Here is a 21,882-nt window from a genome sequence, read left to right on the forward strand (position 1 = left end):
GGAGATGCTTGACAAGGCAGTTCTGGCTTGGTGCTTCTCACTAAGTTAAATCAAATGTTGACAGAGCTGCAAGTATCTCAAGGTCTTACTGAGGCTGGAAGATCTCGCACCAAGGTGCCGCCCTCACAGAGCTGGTTAGTTGGCACTGGCTATTGGCAGGCCTAACTTCTTCCTTGTGTAAGCCTCCCCAGAAAGCTGTCTGAATGTCTTCTCAACGTGGCAGCTGGATTTCTCCAGAGCTGATGATCCAGAAGACCAAGGTAGAAGCCACATGCCTTTTACAGCCTAGCCTCAGAAGTCATACATCACTACTTCCTTCATGCTCTAATCAACAAGGCTAGTCAGGAGTAAACGTGGTAGAAAACTGAACAAGAGAAGCAATGCCCAGAGGAGAGGATCATCAGAGGATCATTTGCTTGGAGGATGCTATATGGAAAACATGGTAAAGTGACAGAAACTGACTTGGTGTTCAGACAACGTAAGTACCATACTATAAGAAGAATTCATTCACCGAAAGAGTGATCTTTGAACTGAGACTTGATAAGAGGGAATCAGCCACGTAAAGATCATATGTTTTTGTTTTGTTTTTTTATTGTTGTTTTTTTTTTTTTTGGACAAGGGTGCATGACAGAGAATGGTACAAATAAACGATAATAATTTGAACATATTACATTTGATGTGCCAAATGAAATTTAATTGAATTTGAATGCCACATGAAGATCTCAAGTAGGAAGCTGAATAACTCTCAAGCTTAGACAAGAGAGAATGGAGATTTAAGTAACAAAAGGAAATTGAGAATGGGCCAGAACAGCTGGGGAAAAAAAAAAAAAAAGAAAGAAAGAAAAGAAAAAGAAAAAAGGCCATAGCTTTAAAATAAATTGGTAATCTGGAAGATTAAATCGAGAAAACTCAAGAATACATTAAAAAAATGTAAACAGACGGAGATCCTGAGAGAAAAGAACATGCCAGAGGATATGGCCGAGGTATCTAATTCCCCATTTAATACTGGTTTGAGAAAAGAAGATCAACACAATGAAAAATAAAGAAAAAAAACAACAAAATAATGGAAAATTTCCCAAATTCAACTTCAGATTGAGTTCCAAGCAAAACAAACAAACAAACAAGCAAATACAGATCTACTTATAGCCTGATAAAAATTTCAAAAACCAAAGAAGGCAAAAAAATCCAAAGCAGAAAACCACAAAGGGCTACAAATCAGATTAATACTAACACTCTCCTTACCAATTGTAGATACCTAAAGACAATGGAAAATATCTTCATAATACTGAAAGAGAAGGATTTTGAATTCAAATACTATACCTACTTATATTTCAGGGCCAAATAATACATTTTTAGACATGTAAGCTCCCTGGCAGCTAAGTATGACCCAGAGGAAATCAAGAAGGCTAGAAATAAATTAAGTCAGGTTCCATTAGAATCTTTATGCCTTGAAAAGTGACACAGATTGAATGACATAAAATTACATTTCATTTCCTATCAATTCAGTCATACTTGATTCTAGACTGAGTAATACTTTCATAACCATAACATTATAAATACGATTTATTGGTTTTAATTTTTGAATGAACTTATAGAAAAACTGCCCAAGATAACTATAGCCATTTAATAGAATGTAAATGTCATAAACTCTTGCAAAAGTTTTTAACTGAACAATAAAACTGATCAGTGAAAGTTTTACAGTAAGCAATCATTAAATTTTTACCTAAAACTGAAAAATCAAAGAATAAAGAAAAGACTTATATTGGTGCTTCCAAAAGAGCTAAAAAGAGAAACCTGTAACAATGGTTTCCTCTGCAGACTATCAGATCCTGTGCCTTTGTTAGAAATGGCTATAAAATTGACTCAGTTTTCTAACAATCTACATAAACACCTAAGAAGGAATCAGAGTTTTCAGAAGAAAATAATAATCACTAAAATTTCACTGAATTTCAACTTTTTCTAGGCATTCATTACATGTTTTCACTCATTTAATACTCATCTAAAATGTATGGGAGGTACTATTATGATGCCCGGTTTATACGTGAAGAGACTACAGCACAAGGAAATTTTAACACTCCCATAAACACAGCTTCCATTTCACAAGTCAGAATCTGAACCTATGAGGTCTGGCTTCATGGGAGAAAAGGTAGTTACTAGAGAAAGACAATTACTCCTAGTGTTAAGTGCATAAAGAAATATCAGTGAACACATTAAATAATATTTATAATTTGTAACAGAATTAGCTCCATTATTGTACCTATCCTGTGGCTATCTTATAATTCAAACACATTTTTCCCCTTGTCCACAGAGATAAAACATGAGAGACTGAGTCAAATGTCTACATTTGGGACATCTCTGACAAAACAACATCACAGAAAGCTAAATTACATACCCAAAATTAATTAGAAGGTAGTTTGTATAAATTTTAATTAGTCTCCTAATATCTAGAGATTCCTGCTTTCTTTCCAGAGGTATATGACCAGTATTTTTATCATTTTGAACTAATTATTATTTTTCTAATAACTTTATAATTTCATGTTTAAAAGTATTTTCCCATAACTTTACATGGACCAACAGACATCAGGGTCTTTTAAGGATCTCTAAGAAAAGCATTATTTAGTATGTTCTGATTAAAAATGGATTTTAAGTAGCTAAACCTGTGGATTCAAATGAACTGAATCTAAACTATTTAAATTATGCTTTATATATTGTAGGATCTGACAATAAGAATAGAACATTTTTCTAACTTTTTAACTATACTACATTTGGCAAGTTACCTTCTATCAAGCATCAAAAAGATTACAGGTTTTCTTTTTTTTCTTTTTATTTATTTATTTATTTGACAGAGAGAGATCACAAGTAGGCAGAGAGGCAGGCAGAGAGAGGGGGGGAAGCAGACTCCCTGCTGAGCAGAGAGCCCTATCAGGGCTTGATTCTCAGACCCTGAGACCATGACCTGAGCCAAAGGCAGAGGCTTAACCCACTGCACCACCCAGGTGCCCCAAGATTACAGGTTTTCAAGTAATTTACATTTTCTTTTTAGGTTTTCACCAAGAAATACTGAAATATACAATAAATATACTCCAATAAAAATTTTTAAAAGAAGAAACATACAATAGAAACATGCTAAGTAGTATGAATCTAAAGTCAAAAGGAGAGCCGTAAATGTGTTATGCACTACATATTAGAGAGCATGAGTTAATCTAGAAACCGAATGGACTGACAAAGTATACAGAATTGCCTAGAGCATGGTACTGAACCTTGGTCAAAGCTGCGAGATATACTAACCAGGGAAAAATGTGTTTTGCAAATAGGGGTCATTGAGCTGTTTCAAAGCAAGACAGACTAACCTGTCAAAGTTGTTTGGTAATAATCACTGGATTTATTTCTTCTACCTAGATTTTGTGGAGTCCAGGAGTTTTCAATGATTTCAATGAGAAATCCCTACCACACACAGACTTTGGACTTCTTGGTACCAAGATGCTCCATGTACACACCCGTGGTGGTTTATCATCTGGAGACGGGCAAGTCCTGCGAGGCCCAGAAGAGGGATGATAAAGAAGACTGTGTCTTGAGTTCACCATGCCCACCCTGTTAATGCTTATCTTTCCCCTCCTGTTGCTGTGTTGCATTATTTCTGACTATAAACTACTTAAGGAGTCTTATCCTAATCAATTATGTTAAGTAATTACATGATATTAGCATAGTACTTATCCTGAGTGCTTAGTTTTTAAATGACATTGGTAAAACGAAGGAAGTAGTCATTGTTTACTGACACTTTGAGTCAGGCCTAGACTTCCAATTCCCCAGGACCTCACCTGGTTTGAGCTGAACTACTTCTTAACTCATATAAATGATGCAGAGTTGAAAAACACATAAGCCTTAAAAATTACCACATTAAAATACCTGTAATTTCTCCAGTGTTTTAAAAAATGTCATAGTAATGGAGTCTTTGTTAGTAGTATTAGTTCATAAACTCAGGTATTATAATTTAAAGTTTAATAAAATAAAGCAGACTGAGGTCAGATGGGAAATGATTCTCTGTAAGGGCAGATGAAGTCACAGAACTTCACTGTATGATTTTGATGCATATCCATATCCTGGTACCAATTTCATATACATTTCCAGGAAATAAGTAAAAATCTTGACCTCTAATACTTCAGAAATAATCACCAACCAAATCTCAGTTTCATTTTTCCCATCACTTCTAGCTTCCTATCTTCCTCCCACTTACATCTTTAAAGCCATGGCTTCCAGACATTCCTCCCAGATATGTGCTTAGTAGTTAGGAAAAATATCAAACTAAATTTACTAATTTTTCAGATATCCCTTTTTGAAAATAAATTTCAGTAACCACTAAATGTAATAGCTAAGTCACCAATCAATAAGAAATATAAAACCATGCATATTTTAAATCCTCAGGTTTAAAAAGTTCATTAAAAACACAAGTCAAGTTTTTGTATCCGGTTATCGTATTAATGCTCTATGAAGAACTACCACCTAAATTATATTCACAGAACTCCAATAATACTTTTGATAAGTTAAAATTGAGAAAAGACTTACTCCTTATATTCCATTAACAAAGACCCTGGGCTAAACCATTTGGGGGTATAAGGAGGGGTAAAGGTCCCATTTTAACCAACTGAGCCACCAAGGTGTCAAAGGTCCCATTTTAATATCAAGATTTGTGCAAAGTGAATGAGGAAATAAACGTATGCCTTTAAAAGATGAAAGTAATATTCAGTAACCTCAAGGTTAAAAACGTAGTATGAATGATGAATGCAACCAGGAAGAGAGACCACTAGGGGATATGGAGGTCAAGGAGGATTTCTTGGAGGGTAAAGGAGTTGAAATATGTTCCTCAAGATAAGTAGGTTCTAAACAGAAGACAGTATCTTAAACAGAAGAAATGACAGAGAGAAAGGCACAATAATAAAACAATAACTCAAGTCAGTTTTGAAGGAATATGGCTACCCCAGTGTGACTCTACCAAAGCATGAATACAGGGGGAGGTACGTGATAAGACTGGGTGACAAAAGATTTTAATATCAGGATCAAGAGCTTTGATGCTGTACAGAACGGGTGGCGACTGAAGGTGTCTGCAGAGGAGAGGCACATGAGGATGTGGAATTATCACTTCTACCCAAAGGTCCCAGATCTTCCAGGACTTGAGTCACACAGAATGAGTTCATTCCTTTTGCCACGATAGCCCTTCCTAGATTTGAAAACTGCTATTATTTTCCTCCACCCGGAGGAAGTATACAAAGGACAGACTGAAAAAGGGAGAGACTGAAATCCAGAGATAGCGGAGATGCCATTTATAATTTTTAGGAGGCTTGAAATAAAAAAGGGCGGCTATGATTTCATGGAACTGAAAACTTCCTTGCAACTGAAAAATGTTCTTATAAAAAAAGAAAGAAAAAAGAAAAATGTTCTACAACTTGAATGCATATCTTACTGATTTCAATTTAAAATTCACTTCAAATCTTAATGGACAGCTTTACAACCAAAGTTCTCTACTGACAGAGGAAAGTGCTGTCTCAAGAAAGGACAGCAATCTGCAGAAAGACAGTCCCGTTTCCTGAGCGAGCCCACCCACGCAGCTCTAAGAGAGCCATCAGACGGTTCTTCCTGTGCTCTTTCCAATTATTTCACACACTTTTTTCAGGACTATGGGTAGTCTTGAAGCATCAACATAGCACCCATAAAAGTCACTGATGTTGTATTCTTAAACACTTCCTTCAGCATGAAAGGGTATTTTCCAACTGAAAATATCTAAATTCTAAAACTTAAACCCATGTTTGTGCAACATAAAACCCACTGCAATAAAATCTCCATGTTACCCTCTTTACAGCAATATTGATTCATTGATATTTCAGAGTATTTGGCCATGACACTCTGATGATAACACTAAAACATTTTGATAACTGCCCATACTAATGTCACCTATGTGTGCCTTTGTAGGATTGATGGGAAAATATTAAGACATAAGCAGCACAATATTTAAAAATAAATACCCTATGACCAAATAAAATGGATTTCAAACCTTGATCTTAGTTGGCTCAGGACTATTTTCTTATTTGTTTTTTTAGCTACAATTTTCAGAACCCCCAGGACAGGATATATATTTCAAGGTTGAAAAGAATGTACCCTCTGTCCTATTAAGTTGGCAGAGTCACAATTTATTGAGGATTAGTCCTATAAAATCTATAAAGAGATTTATTTAAATGCATGTATTAACCTCAAATAATTTAGCCAGTTTATCTAAAAACATGTAGCACTAAATATATGTACAATCATTTCAATTTCAATTTACTGTATTACTAGTTTTATTAAAAGGATTTAGAGTCTAAATCCATGTTTGTTGAGGACTTAAGTAGAAATTTTATGCAGTTAGGCACACTAACATAGCTCAATAATTAACCATATTGAGTCACACTGTACATTTCATATCTTTGTGTCATCCTAAATTACCATCATTTTTGGTCTTATATTACATTTGCATAAACTAATTACAATAAAGAAGGAAACATTAAAAATTAAGGCAAGTGTTAAGTATTTAGATAAAATCTTCATTGTAATTACATAAGATGATAGGTATAATCTAGAAAACTAAAATATAACAAAATGTTAAATAATAAAATTATACATATCTGAAGACACATATTTACCTGACATTGCCCTTGGTGTTTCTGAGAACAGTTGCAGCAAAATTCTGTGTGACACCCACCAAGCTGATTCCATCCACTTCCACAATCTGGTCATTGACTTGTATTCTTTGGAAAGAGGAGAGAAATGAACCACAATTAACTTTTCTGATAGTACATTACCATTTTCAATATATGAGTTGACAAAATACTTGATTTTTATGATACTCTTACTGACCTGAAATTTGTCTTTTATCCACAAGCTCCCAATCTTAGTCAAATACTTAATGTTTTTAAAACATTGTTTTGAAAAACAGATTGTTTCAAAAAGCAATACTAAATGGAGAGATTCAGGTCACCCAACATTTGTATTCCTATCACAACAAATTGACAACTGCTAACATATGACATACTTACATCCTTTCTTGTCCTTAATGAATTACATAAAACCTAAAAGATCCAGCTGAAATTTGCTGTGGGCTTCCTCCCTGGTCCTTCTTCCCACCACTCCTCTTCAGGAAAAAACATCAAGAACTGCAGGGAATCCTTCCTATTCAAGTTGTACGCTTAACACAGATAATACTCATAACTGTATGTATGTATGTATGTATGTATGTATGTATGTATGTGTGCACACATGTATGTAAATGTATATGTTTATGTTTAAGAGCATATATATTACTAGTGTTCTTTAATGTTCTTTCTTGTTTAGTGTTCTTTAATGTTTAGTGTTCTTTATGCATGTTTTATACATACCATTTTTTAAAATTTTTATTTTATTTTATTTTTTTTCAGTGTTCCAGAATTCATTATTTATGCACCACCCTGGTGCTCCATGCAATATGTGCCCTCCGTAATACCCACCACCAGGCTCACCAAACACCCCACCTCCCTCCCCTCCAAAACTCTCAGTTAATTTCTGAGAGTCCACAGTCTCTCATGGTTGGTCTCCCTCTCAAATTACCCCCGTTCACTTCTCCTCTGGTTCCATACAAATTTTAGGATTGTTTGTTCCAGCTCTTTGAAAAATGCCAGTGGCATTTTGATTGGAGTGGCATTGAAAGTATAGATGGCTCTAGGCAGTAAAGACATTTTAACAATGTTTATTCTTCCGATCCAAGAGCTCGGAATCTTGGAATCCAAGATCTTCCATCTTTTTGTGTCTTCTTCAATTTCTTTCATGAGTGTTCTGTAGTTCTTTGAGTACAGATCCTTTACCTCTTTGGTTAGGTTTATTCCCAGGTATCTTATAGTACTTGGTGCTATAGTAAATGGAATCAATACTCTAATTTCCCTTTCTATATTTTCATTGTTAGTGTATAAGAAAGCAACTGATTTCTGTACATTGATTTTGTATCCTGCCATATTACTGAATTACTGTATGAGTTCTAGTAGTTTGGGGGTGGAGTCTTTTGGGTTTTCCATATAAAGTATCATGTCATCTGGGAAGAGAGAGAAATTGACTTCTTCTTTGCCAATCTGAATACCTTTTATTTCTCTTTGTTGTCTGATTGCTGTTGCTAGGAGTTCTAGTACTATCTTGAATAACAGTGGCGAGAATGGACATCCTTGTAATGTTCCTGATCACAAAGGGAAGGCTTCTCAGCTTTTACCCATTGAGGATGATATTCACTGTGGGTTTTTCATAGATAGATTTTATGAAGTTGAGGAATGTTCCCTCTATCCCTATACTTTGAATCGTTTTGATCAGGAACGGATGCTATATCTTGTCAAATGTTTTTTCTGCATCAATTTAGAGGAGCATGTGGTTCTTCTCTCTTCTCTTATTGATTTATTCCATCACATTGATTGATTTGCGAATGTTGAACCACCCTTGCATCCAATGGATAAATCCCACCTGGTCATGGTAGATAATCTTTTTAATGTACTGTTGGATTCCATAAGCTAGGATCTTATTGAGAATCTTGGGATCCATATTCATCAAGGATATTGGTCTGAAATTCTCTTTTTTTGGTGGGGTCTTTGCCTGGTTTGGGGATCAGGGTGATGCTGGCTTCATAAAAAGAGTCTGGAAGTTTTTCTTCTGTTTCTATTTTTTGAAACAGCTTCAAGAGAATAGGTATTATTTCTTCTTTGAATGGTAGACTTCTCCAGGGAATCTGTCAGGTCTGAGCTCTTGTTTTTTGGAAGATTTTTGCTCACTGCTTCAATCACGTTACTAGATATTGGTCTATTCAGGTTGACAATTTCTTCCTGATTCAGTTTTGGAAGTTCTTAAGTTTTGGAAGTTTGCCAAGAATGCATCCATTTCATTTAGGTTGCTTAACTTATTGGCATATAACTGTTGATAATAATTTCTGATGATCGTTTCTATTTCCTTGGTATTAGTCATGATCTCTCCCTTTTCATTTATAATTTTATTAGTTTGGATCCTCTCTCTTTTCTTTTGGATTAGTTTGCCCAGGGGGTTATCTATCTTATTGATTCTTTCAAAAAAACAGCTTCTACTTTTGCTGATGTGTTCTACTTTATCTCTAGTTCCTATCTCATTGATCTCTGCTCTAATCTTGATTACTTCCCTTCCTGTGTGTGAGGTTGGCTTAATTTGTTGTTGATTCTCCAGTTCTTTAAGGTATAAAGAGAGTTGGTATATTCTGGATTTTTCCAGAAAAAATGGGAGGCTTGGATGGCTATTTCCCCCTAGAACCACCTTTGCCATATCCCATAGGTTTTGGACCAAAGTGTCTTCATTCTCATTGGTTTCCACAAATTGTTTAAGTTCTTCTTTGGTTTCCTGGTTGATCCAAACATTCTTACACAAGGTAGTCCTTAGCTTCCAAGTGTTTGAATTCCTTCCAAGCTTTTTCTTTTGGTTGAGTTCCAATTTCAAAGAATTGTGGTCTGAGAATATGCAGGGAATAATCTCAGTCATTTGGTATTGGTTGAGCCCTGATTTGTGACCCAGGATGTAGTCTATTCTGTTGAAAGTTCCATGTGCACTCGAGAAGAGTGAGTATTCTGTTGTTTTAGGGTGGAATGTTCTGTATATACCTATGAAGTCCATCTGGTCCAACGAGTACAGAGTCCAGATATGGACCCTCAACTCTACGGTCAAAGAATCTTTGACAAAACAGGAAAAAATGTACAGTGGAATAAAGACAGTCTCTTCAATAAATGGTGTGGGGAAAATTGGACAGCTATGTATAGAATAATGAAACTCGACCATTCTCTTACACCATACACCAAGATAAACTTGAAATGGGTAAGAGACCGCAACGTGAGGCAGGAATCTATCAAAATCCTAGAGGAGAACATAGGCAATAACCTCTTTGACATCGGCCACAACAACTTCTTTCAAGACATGTCTCCAAAGGCAAAGGAAACAAAAGCGGAAATGAACTTTTGGGACATTCATCAAGATCAAAAGCTTGGGACTTCATCAAGAGCAAAAGCTTCTGCGCAACAAAGGAAATGGTCAACAAAACAAGGAGGCAACCCATGGAATGGGAGAAGATATTCGCAAATGACAACACAGACAAAGGGCTGATATCCAAGATCTATAAAGAACTCCTCAAACTCAACCCCCACAAAACAGATAATCACGTCGAAAAAATGGGCAGAAGATATGAACAGACACTTCTCCAAAGAAGACATACAAATGGCTAACAGACCATGAAAAAATGTTCATCATCATTAGCCATTAGGGAGATTCAAATCCAAACCACATTGAGATACCACCTTACACCAGTTAGAATGGCCAAAATTAACAAGACAGTAAACAATAAGTGTTAGAGAGGATGTGGAGAAAGGGGAATCCTCTTACACTGCTGGTGGGAATGCAAGTTGGTACAGCCACTTTGCAAAACAGAGTGGAGATTCCTTAAGAAATTAAAAATAGAGCTACCGTATGACCCTGCATTTGCACTACTGGGTATTTACCCCAAAGAAACAGATGTAGTGAAAAGAAAGGCCATCTGTACCCCAATGTTCACAGCAGCAATGGCCACAGCCGCCCAACTGTGGAAAGAACCAAGATGCCCTTCAATGGACAAATGGATAAAGAAGATATGGTCCATGTATACAATGGAGCATTATGCCTCCATCAGAAAGGATGTATACCCAACTTTTGAATCAACATGGACAGGACTGGAGGAGATTATGCTGAGTGAAATAAGTCAAGCAGAGAGAGTCAATTATCATATGGTTTCACTTACTTGTGGAGCATAAAAAACAACATGGAGGACATTAGGAAATGGAGAGGAGAAGTAAATTGGGGGTAATTTGAGGGGGAGACAAACCATGAGAGCCTGTGGACTCTCAGAAATTAACTGAGGGTTTTGGAGGGGTGGGATGTTTGGTGAGCCTGGTGGTGGGTATTATGGAGGGCATGTATTGCATGGGGCACCGGGTGTGGTGCATAAACAATGAATTCTAAAACACTGAAAAAAAAATAAAATAATATTTATCTTAAAAAAGTTTTAACATTTTGCCATTCTGCATTTAGGTTGTTAACTACCTGGAACTTATTTTTTATTATAATATGTGTTAGCAATATATTTTTATGTTTTCAAGTGTTATAAATAAATACCTTAATAACATTTTTACTAAGAGTTCATTTTTCCTCCACTGATTTGTAGTGCTGCATCTGTCTGGGTTTAAAATGTGCATCAAGATGTTTTGGGTTTTCTATTAGTTTCTACTTGTCTATCTCTGCACACTCTATCGCTTCCTAATTAGTTTTGACATTTCATAGGATAATTCCCTCCACCTTGTTCATTGTCCTCAGATTTTTCTGCTCTATTTTTGAGCTTTTTCTCTGCATAATTAGTTTAAGACTTACTTGCCAAGTTCTCTAAAAACACTCGTTGAGGTCTTAATAAAATCATACTGATTTTTAGATTAGTTTGGAGAACACTGACATCTTTATCATATTGAGGCTTCCCATCAATAATCCTTGTGCTACTATAATAACTCTGGACAAGTGCTGGGTATATCCTATGTTTTTGCCATCTGTTAAGAAGAGTTATTTAAAGCTTGAAAATAAGAATAAAAAGAAGAGTAACCTCTCTTTTCAATATGATTAAGGTGCATATTTAGTAGGTCCACCCAAGGATAATTTGGGGGAATGTATCTTCCATGGCCAAGAAGCACATGGAAAAGACCCTTGCCATCACTGTTTAAAATCCTGGATATATTTAAGTTGCATGTTAATTTGCAGATTTTTCTGTCTGGAATAAATTTAGGTACTTTCCTTCTGTTAGAAAAGATAATCCCATAGGCCATGGTTTATTTCCCTGTAGAATATTAACTAGTTTATATCTAACTTAGTAATGTTTTTCTAATACTACTTTATTAACTTGTCTTTAACTACGTACTTCCTAAATGTCCTTTGAATCACATTTACCACATCCCATTGGTTCTCTCATTAATTAGTGAGTTAAGTAAAGTCTAATCCGTGTTCATTTTATATGTATGAAAGTCATTTTTTTTTAACTCTCTGAATATTAGCCTACGATGGCTTTGGAGCTTCTACCCAAGATGCCAGAGTGGATTCACAAAGCCAGGGCAACTGTTCCCACAGAAATACACACTGTGGGCTGGTTAAGCCCCCGCGTAATTGCTTGGGCCCCAGACGGATTCTAAAGCAGCAACAGAGTACTATCTTTGTTAACACAGTTTTTTCCTAATGTAGTATAGTATTGAAGTTTTTTCTGACTTTGGCCATTTTGGTTCTGGATCGAGTTTGCTCTAAACAACAATGAAAAATAATTCCCCACTGGTAGCAGCAATGAATAGGAGTGTAATTTTATATTCTGACCATTCAAGACAGCTATTGGGACTATAGGGATCTATTATCTCTCATGGGAGAGATGATTTTAAAAAATTTTAAGTTACTATCTTTTAATTTTTTTTTTTTGTCTGTTTGCGGGCTTCAACTATTTCATAAAAAAATTTCCTGAACACTAGAAAGGAAAATAGCCCTTTGAAATCTTTTTTTTTTTTTTTTGACTGGTGAATTTTTGTATTTCTTTGATTACTTAACGCTGTTTCTGAGGTTGCAGAACTGAAGTGACAAATCCTCTGTGTTGCTGTAACTGAGAAAAGCCATTATCTCTCACTGTGTATGCATGAAATATGTCCCTAACATAGAAGGGTATTAATAAATTAAATTATAAAGTCTTGGAAGTTAAAGGAGTGATAACCTGGTTCACAGAGAATAGCAAGCACTCTCATAAATCTTACATTCTAATATCTAATGAAAAGTTCAAACATGCTAGACATTTAAGAAAAAAATATTTCTTAAAGATTCTGCTAGAAGCTCAGCAATATTTTAATAGAAAGCCCAGTTCACATAGTAAAAGTGAATCTTCAGACAAGTAAGACTAATTTAATAATTTTGGTTTAAGATATATACTTGTGTTTTCTCCATGATTTTGTAAAGGTATGGCTTTGTATTTTCCAAATGAAGAGATTAATCAATCTGTACTTCCTAATATTCTGATATGGATAGTGATCAGATTAACAGTACTCCTATAAAAAGCTTAAGACATATAGGAAAATTAGATTGTGTTTAACCAAACTGAATCATAATCCTGACAAACTTTTATATCGATGATAATTATGTTTTATAGAGTGTCAGCTTAAAACATGATTTCCCAGATTTTTAGTTATCTCCAACGCCTTGGCCATAAAAGCATAGCTTTTAATATATACAACTCTGCTTACATTAAAATGTTACAAAGTTACAAAAAATAAATAAAAAATAAAATGTTACAAAGTTACTCTAGCTTTGCATCATGTTAAGGAATGTGTTTATCTCCACACGTTAAGAAGATGTAAAAATGGAGTGTGTGGCTGCAGAAAATGATAGCTGCTAGTCTGGTACTGCCTGTGCATAATGGACAATCATTAGCAAGTCCCCATCCACCTAGAAAGGTTGCTAACTAGAAGTTGGTTAAGTAAGCTGTAAGTTAAGAGTAATATGGACAATTGAGATGATGCTAGCAGCAACAGTGACAGAAAAAAATATAATTGTTTGGGTGAGGTAATGGGATTAGTTTTTTTTTTTTTTTCTTGAGAAAGGATAACAAAAGTTAGACCTACAGTATCAGCCTGTTTTAGGATGTGCGAGAACATAATGAAAACCAAAACTGGAGTGTAAAGCAAGTTGAAGGTATGAAGAAGTGATTTTTATTTGTTTTTATTTGCCTTGGTCTATTACCATCTGAGTCCAAAAAGAAGATATAAAATGAGATGAATTTTTTATGAAATGCATTCAGTCTTGAAGGACGGACTGAATTATATTATCCATAATGTGATTTAGAAGAAAAGAGAATAGTTTTTCTACTACTAGAGTTACGCAGAGTGAGTCAATTCCTATTTCCATGATGGTCCTTCATATATTTGAAAACTGCTATTATGTTCCTCCATTAGGGTTGAGGATGAGAAGAGACTGAAGAAGGAAAAATTAAAATCAGGAAGACAGTTAAGAAGCCGTTTGCAATTTGTAAAAAGCTTGAAATGGTAACAACACAAAATGATGAACGATAATTCCTTTTACTTCATATCCTCATCGGCATTTGGTGCTGTCAGTGTTTTGGATTTTGGCCATTCTAATAGTGTAATGGTATCTCATCATTGTTTTAACATGCAATAATTCACAGATTGGGAGAAAACATTTATATATCATATATCTGATATGGGGCTTGTGTCTACAGCATTATAAAGATAGTTACAACCCAGTCACAAAAAGACAAACAATCCACTTTAAAAACTAAGGCAAAGAAAGATAATGGAGGATGTCACTTTTTTTTGTAGAATCTAAAAACCAAAACAAACAAGTAATACAAGGCTCACAGATACGGAGAACAGATTGGTGGTTGCCATAGGGTAGGGAGGTGGGGTGTGGACAGAATGACTGTAGGGGGGTCAGCAGGTACAAACCTCCAGCTACAAAATAAGTCAGTCATGGGGATGTAATCTACAGCATGGTGACTACAGTTAATAATATGTAAGTTAAGTATTGCATATTTGAAAGCTGCTATGTATGTCTTAAAAGTCCTCATCACAAGAAAAAAAAGGAAAAAAATTATAACTATGTCTAGTGATGAATGTTAATTAGATTTACCATGATTATCATTTCACAATGTATACAAGTCATTATGCTGTACACCTGAAACAAATATAATATTACATGTCAATTATACCTTAAGAGAAAAAAAGTGGGCCAAAGGATCTGAACAGGCATTTCACCAAAGAAGATACCCAAATGGCCAAGAAGCACATGGAAAAGACCCTTGCCATCAACAGCTATCAGGGAAATGCAAATCAAAACTAAAATAAGATGCCCCTTCATACCCACTCAGAGACGATTATGATCAAAAGACAGATAATAACAAGTGTTCATGAGGATGTGGAGAAATTGTAACCCTCATACATTACCACAGGCAATGTAACATGGTGCAGCTACTTTGGAAAACCATCCAGCAGTTCCTCAAAAGGTTAAACATAAAGTTACCATGTGACCCAGAAACTCCAGTGTTAGGTATGTATCAAGAAAAATGAGGACATGTCCACACAAAAATTTATACATAAGCAGCATTATTGATAATAGTGAAAAAGCAGAAACAACCCAAATATCCATCAACTGATATCAGAATAAACAAAATGAGGTATATCTGTTCAATAGAATATTATTTGGAAATAAAAAGGAAGGAAATGTGATACCTGCTACAACATGGATAAACCTTGAAAGCATTATGCTAGTGAAAAAAAGTCAGTCACAAAAGACCAATATATATTGCAAGATTCCATTTATATGAAATGTCTAGAAAAGGCAAATCTCTACAGACAGAAAGTAGATCAGTGCCTAAAGCCGGGAGAAGAGGGAGGAGTTGGGAGAAAAGGAAAATGATTGTAAATGGATATAGAGTTTCTTTCTGGAGTGATCAAAGTGTGCTAAAATTAATTGGCGACACATGTTTTGAATATTCTGGAAACCAATGAATTCTACAATTAAATAAATGAACTGTATGCTATGTGAATTATATCAATAAAATGTTAAAAATTCATCTAAAAGAACAACTTTATCCAAAACACCACCAGCTTTGTCATTCCCATAAAATGTATTTCTAAATCACTTAGTGTAGCTATCAAGTGTCTTCAGCACTAGGTCTTAATCTCACTCTGACAGCTTTATCCCACATTATCCTTCTTGATATTTAACAGTATTACCATCCCTCCCCATTTGCGTCCACCCTTCACCATGCACAAGACTAGAGTACTGTACCTCTAAGAAATAGGAATGGTGCTAAAGTTTAAGAACTTTTGGTTGGTAATTGGGCTAGAGGGTGGGCTCCTTAAATATTAATAGGTAGATCAAATACTATAGTGAATTAATAATTCTAGTATACAGCATATGTTTCCCTTCTTCCCCTTTGATCTATGTGGTTGAGGGACCCAACTCTGTTCTCCCATAGAGCAGGTCCAGGACCACTTTTTTCTTTTTCTTTCTTTCTTTCTTTCTTTCTTTCTTTCTTTTTTAAGATTTTATTTACTTATGTGGGGGGGGGGGAGATTGAGAGAACAAACATGAGGAGGGGTAGAGGGAGAAGCAGACCCCTGCAGAGCCGGGAGCCCAACTTGGTACTTGATCCAAGGACCCTGAGATCATGACCTGATCCAAAGGAAATGGTATTTCAATGCTGTTTTAGTTTGCATTCACTGATGACTAGAGATTTTGAACATATTTTCATATGCTATTGGCCATACATATATTCTTTGAAATGGCTGTCAAATCTTTGGTCCGTAATTTTAAAAATCGGGTTGCTGTTATTTCCTTGTAAATGTTCTTCATATTCTGTATGTGTGGTTTGCAAATATTTTCTCCTTACCTGTAACTGTGTCTCTCAAAGTAAAAAAAAGTTGTGATTTTTAATGAAATTCAGTTTGCCAGTTTTTTCTTTGATGGTCCGAGCTTTTTGTGAGCTGTCTCAGAAACTTTTATTTAATGTGATGATACAAAAACTTTCACCTATGCGTTCTTTTAGAGCTTTCATAGTTTGAACTCTAACATCTAGATCTAGGATTGATTTTGATTAATTAATCAAAGTTAATTAATTATGGTGTGATAACATTTGTGCTCAGGTATTTTTTCTCCTCATATGGATAACTAATTTTTTTTCTGCTAGTTGTTGAAAAGACTGTACACTTTAGCACTGAGTTATTCTGGCACTTTTATTGAAAGTCAACGACTACATGTGTCTAATCTATTGCTTACTTTCTATTCCACATTTTTTATTTTATACGAATATCACATAGTCTTGGTTACTGAGGCTTCACAATAAGTCTTATAAAATCAGATAAGGTCAGTCCTCTAATTTTATTCTTTTTCAGAATTTTTATTCTAGGTCCCTCACATTTCCATATGCATTTTAGAACCAGCTAACCAATTTCTTTAAAAAAAAAATGCCCACTGGGATTTTAACTGATATTTCTTTGAATCTACAGATGAATACAAGGGTATGTGACATCTTAACGATATTGACAACACCTGTTATAAACATTGCTATGTATCCATTTATTTACCTAGCATATTTCCTATTACCATCAGCTAGTATCAATTCAACTACATTTTCATTTTTGTCCAACAACTCCCTCACATAGCTAAGAACTGTAAGGCAAGCCGTATCCTGAAAAGACTGTTCACTTTCCTGCCTTTGTATCCTCTATGAAACATGTGCCCATGTATCCCTTCGTCTTCTCAAAAGCTTTCTCCTAAAAGCCCAGCTCAAATGTTAACTTCTCTTTGAGTATTAATCTATTTACCCAAGCCCAGTGATCTCTTCCATCCTTTGAACCTCTTCTATACCATATGTTTTATACCTTCATCTAATGTTACATGTTACCAGATAAATGTTTATTATTTATTGAGGTATAAGGTCTCCCTAAGCAAATAGATTGCCAACCTCATGGGTCTGACATCTGAGTCCAGAGCAATAATTATATACTGTTCATGTTATTAAACGATTTTGGAGAATGAGAGAAAAGAAAGAGTTCCTTTTATGTGTAGTTTGTTCTCTGGATAGGACAAAAGTTAAATGTCCACTTTTAGGATAACATTTTTTTTATACACTGCTGTTGGTTAGACTCAAAAGAGGCAAATATCCTAATTATTGCCTCCCTTTCCATCATTCTATTTTTACCAATCTCTTTTCTGTAACAACATCTTCTCTTGGCCAGTTGTCATTTAAGTATTTTTTTCTCAGAGACTGTCTAGAAAACATCTGTCTTGATTAAATCTTACTTAATTTTAGTAGCATTTTTTAAAAACTTTCTATCTTTGTTTCTGTGTACATATAATTTGTGTAATATAATATAACATTTCCTTTATGAAAGTCATTTTGTTGTGTAGGGTTGTGTTGGGAGTGAGGACGTTGAGTTTTAAGTTGATTCTAAACTACTTTCATGGCCAAAATTATGACTTTATTTCTTCCTAACCTTTACATAAAATCTAGTGGAATGCTATCAGGCAGTATACGCTTGCTTCCTCAATGCGTCTGAATGACCAATGACCGTTGTAAACCCACGGCATTTCTCCAAGAAACATCCATGGCAGTTCAAGTGCATGATTTACCAGTAGAAATTCTTTCTCTTTCAACTCTTTAAAATATAGTTTGTGTTTTGAAACACCAAGTTAAAGTTGAATTATAGAATTTGAACAATGAACACAGCTGGCCTTTGGGGAAGGGGTGGGAAGTAAAGCTGAAAAGCTCAAACTCTCAAAACGAATGTCATTGTTATGCTTTTATGAAATGAAAAGGTGGTACGGTGTTCTAATCAGGCAAAAGCATTTGAGAAGGTAGAAATTTTTAAAATAGATAAAAGTCAAGGATGGGTGTGGGAACTACTAAGTACAGGGCAGAAAACTTCTAAAACGGGTTTTCTTTGTAAGCCAATACGTACAGGGCTAGCATTTACTGGGGAGGAAATAAAAGTCAAAGCAGAATATAGGTTTTTTACATTGTCAATAGACAGAGTAATTAGAGTTGGAAGAAAATGAGGATGATGATTTTCTTAATGGACAAGAATAAAGGAAGTACAGGAAAAGTCAAAGAAATTTCTGAAAATATACATCCTTGTACAGGATAATTTAGATAAAATGCAATGCAACAAATACAATTAGAGGGACATTTCTAAGTACTCTAATCAGAAGGAAGATAGCAAAAGTGCTAGAAAAATATAAGTAGAGAAAATAATATGCTTGCTTCATTGATTTGATTGATTCATTCAGTCAGTAATTTAGCAAGAGTGAGTCGATCCTGACTGTACTCCAAGAACAGTGAGAGTCACTGGGATACAAATTTGAATGAAGTATGATTCCTGTTTCAGAATATCACACATACACACCCACACACACACAAATATTTGCAGAAGTACAGGGATATGTGTGTATGTTGAAGGAACTGGAGAGACGGAGAGTGTGAAATATTTCAGTAAGTGTGCTAAGAAAGGTATGAACAAAATAAGTTCACATTAACAGAGGAGGGCTACTGACTCTGTGAGGTGAGGGTCAAGTGGAACCAGAGCAAAGAAAAAACTGAAAATAGATGGATTCACAATGAAGTCATGGTGTTTTTGCAAATAAGCCAAGAAAGTCATCAGCTATAGTATACAATGCTATCAAAATAAACAAAAAGAAATGGAAAAGTGACCCTCACAGAGACTAGAGATTATTGGAAATTACCTTTAGGAAGAGTAACAGAACACACTAAAGTCACAGGAAATTTGCCCCCAAAAGACTGAATCTTAGAAGTGGCATCAAGCCATTCATACATGGGTTCTAGTGCTTATTCAAAGTCTCGTGCTAGCATGCTGCTCTAAAAGTCACCAGAAATACAACTGTGGTCCTTGCTCTTAATGACTTAACCATAAACCTATGGATATTCACTCAATACACATGACATGATGACAAACAAGTAAACCTAAATGCATGTGCTATAGCCCATTACATTCAAGTATACAGAGGCCAAGCGTTCCGCTGGGCTCCACCAGGGACAGTTGAATGGCTTCAGTGATGAACTGGACACTAAGGTTACCCTTGATGTAAAAGGTAACACAATGTTGAGAAAAATACTATTTGGGGCAAGGTGGAGAGTATGAAAAAAGTATGGTAGTAAGAAAAGAGTTGCCTAGAGCTAAATTTCAATCCCGAAGCTTCCACTTATTGATGATCTACTGAAAGTCCCCAATGTCTTTCCCATGTGTATGTTGTTTGGTTTTGTTGTTGTTTTGTTTTGTTTTGTTTTTGTTTTAAGAGTTTAAATTGGATAAATTTTAAAAGATTGAAATCATACAAAGTATCTTTTCTGATCACATAAAATGAAAATAGAAATCAGTGACAAAAAGAAAACCAAAGAAAATTAAAAGGTATGTGAAATTAAGCAACACACTTCTAAACAATCAATGAATCAAAGGAAATTAGTTTTTTCAGGAATACTTTTAAGTCTGTGTGATGTAGAGAAATGGAAAAAGCAATGACTGAAAGATAGAAAAAGAAAAGAGCTAGAAAGCAGATGATAGATTGAGATGCATATTTCTACAAAGTAGCCCTGGGAAGAGAGAAGGAAATCTGCCTTAGAGAAAATCCAGACCCACCCACCCACCCTGCTAGCACACTGAAAGTGAAGGAGGAATAAAGGAGACTGAGGAGTTGAGCTACAGGGTCTCAGGTGCTGATGGTAAAACAAAGTCAGATCTATGAAAACTGGAAAAGCAATGAACACTTGGAAAAAGTATTGGAGAATGAGAAATGCCATTTAAATGCATATCACCACCAAGAGGATAAAACAAATTCACAAGCATTTTCCTAATGCTTAGGAGTTTGTGAGGAGTCAGCAAAAGGTATTCTACTGAAACATACATAACATGCAAAATGCTAAATGTAAATGAATGGTACTGTATCTATTATAGCAAAACTTTAAGATGTGCAATTGATAGTCTTTTAGAACACGTTTTGATTGCCTTATTTGTTAAATGTTTATTTAGATGCTTTCATTCACTTACCTCAGACCACAGTTTTCCTAATCCCATTTTCTTTATTTTCTAAGATTTATTAATTAATTTGAGAGTGCACATGCAAGTGGGGTAAAGGAACAGAGAGGGAGGGAGAGGGCCAAGCCCACTCCCCATTGAGCCAGGGAGCCTTAAGAGGGACTAGACCGCACAACCCTGAGATCAGAACCTTAGTCAAAAGCAAGAGTCCTTAACCGACTGAGCCACCTAGGCATTCCTTAATCCCATTTTCTATGAAACCTTAAGTTTGTTCAACTATAAATTCCTGAAAAAATTAATTCTTAGTTTAGATAAAGAAGGTCTACTATAACTACCATGCTAGTTGTAATATTAGCAAAAATCTATGTAAAGAGGTTTACACAGTAATTAATGTATTATATGGTCTTAAATCACTGTAGTTATAGTAATTATTATTTCAACTAAGATGTGGAGGGAGGCTGGGGAAGGAAACCAGTGCAAACAATGTACTCTTCTAGACTGAAGTGGACAACTGAATGGGCACTTAAATAACAGGTATTCAAAGTCAGTAAGACATTGCGCTCTGACTGGCAAAAAAAAAAAAAAAAAAAGGAGCACAACTACACACTTATTCACCAAGACTATACAAACGAAGTGATAACTGTAGAAGAACAATCTTGGGAAAAGGTAAGGATAAACCGGAAAGATGATCTGATGATCTGAAAGAAGCCCAACACAAACATCGTCACAGTAAGAAAAAGACTTGGTCCAGTGATACGGCTCAAAGAATGAACAGAAAAGAAGAATCTGAGGAACATTCCAAAGAAAGAAATATCCAATATAGTAAGATATTACATAGGTAAAGTAAATGAGAGAAGAAAGGATGACTAGAAAGTTTTACATCTAAAGTAATGAAAAATAGGGTCAATACAGAAAAAAAAACAGGTTGTTCAGATCAGGGGAAGGAAGAAAAAAAATGAAAAAAGGAATTCAATTTATGTTGAATTTGAGATGAAAGTAAGATGATATAAGTGAATAGGTTCTACAGGCACCAAGACTGGGGTACGAATTTGGGAGTAATTTCTAGAGTCATTTAAAAAATGAGTTCACTGACTGAATATAAAAATGAGTTTAGGAAGCTAATTTGAGAGAGAAACATTCTTCTAATACAGAGTGAAAACTAAGAGGCAAAGGATCTATATAGCTGTCTCTCTCTCTGTCCTCTCTCATCCTTGTTTCTCTC

The 21,882-nt window shown here is 35.2% G+C and overlaps 1 protein-coding gene across 11 annotated transcripts in view; it reads right to left on the minus strand.

Moving 5' to 3' along the window:
• PPP1R9A (protein phosphatase 1 regulatory subunit 9A) overlaps positions 1–21,882 on the minus strand; it is a 299,308-nt gene that overhangs the window by 103,373 nt on the left and 174,053 nt on the right. For all 11 annotated transcript variants that reach the window (XM_059396822.1, XM_059396823.1, XM_059396824.1 and 8 more), the window contains one exon: positions 6,672–6,776. In XM_059396822.1, coding sequence (XP_059252805.1) covers positions 6,672–6,776 — 105 coding nt within the window. The remainder of the gene's footprint in view (positions 1–6,671; positions 6,777–21,882) is intronic.

The sequence above is a fragment of the Mustela nigripes genome, chromosome 4 (genome assembly GCF_022355385.1).
Source record: "Mustela nigripes isolate SB6536 chromosome 4, MUSNIG.SB6536, whole genome shotgun sequence".
In the NCBI taxonomy this organism is placed as follows: Eukaryota; Metazoa; Chordata; class Mammalia; order Carnivora; family Mustelidae; genus Mustela; species Mustela nigripes.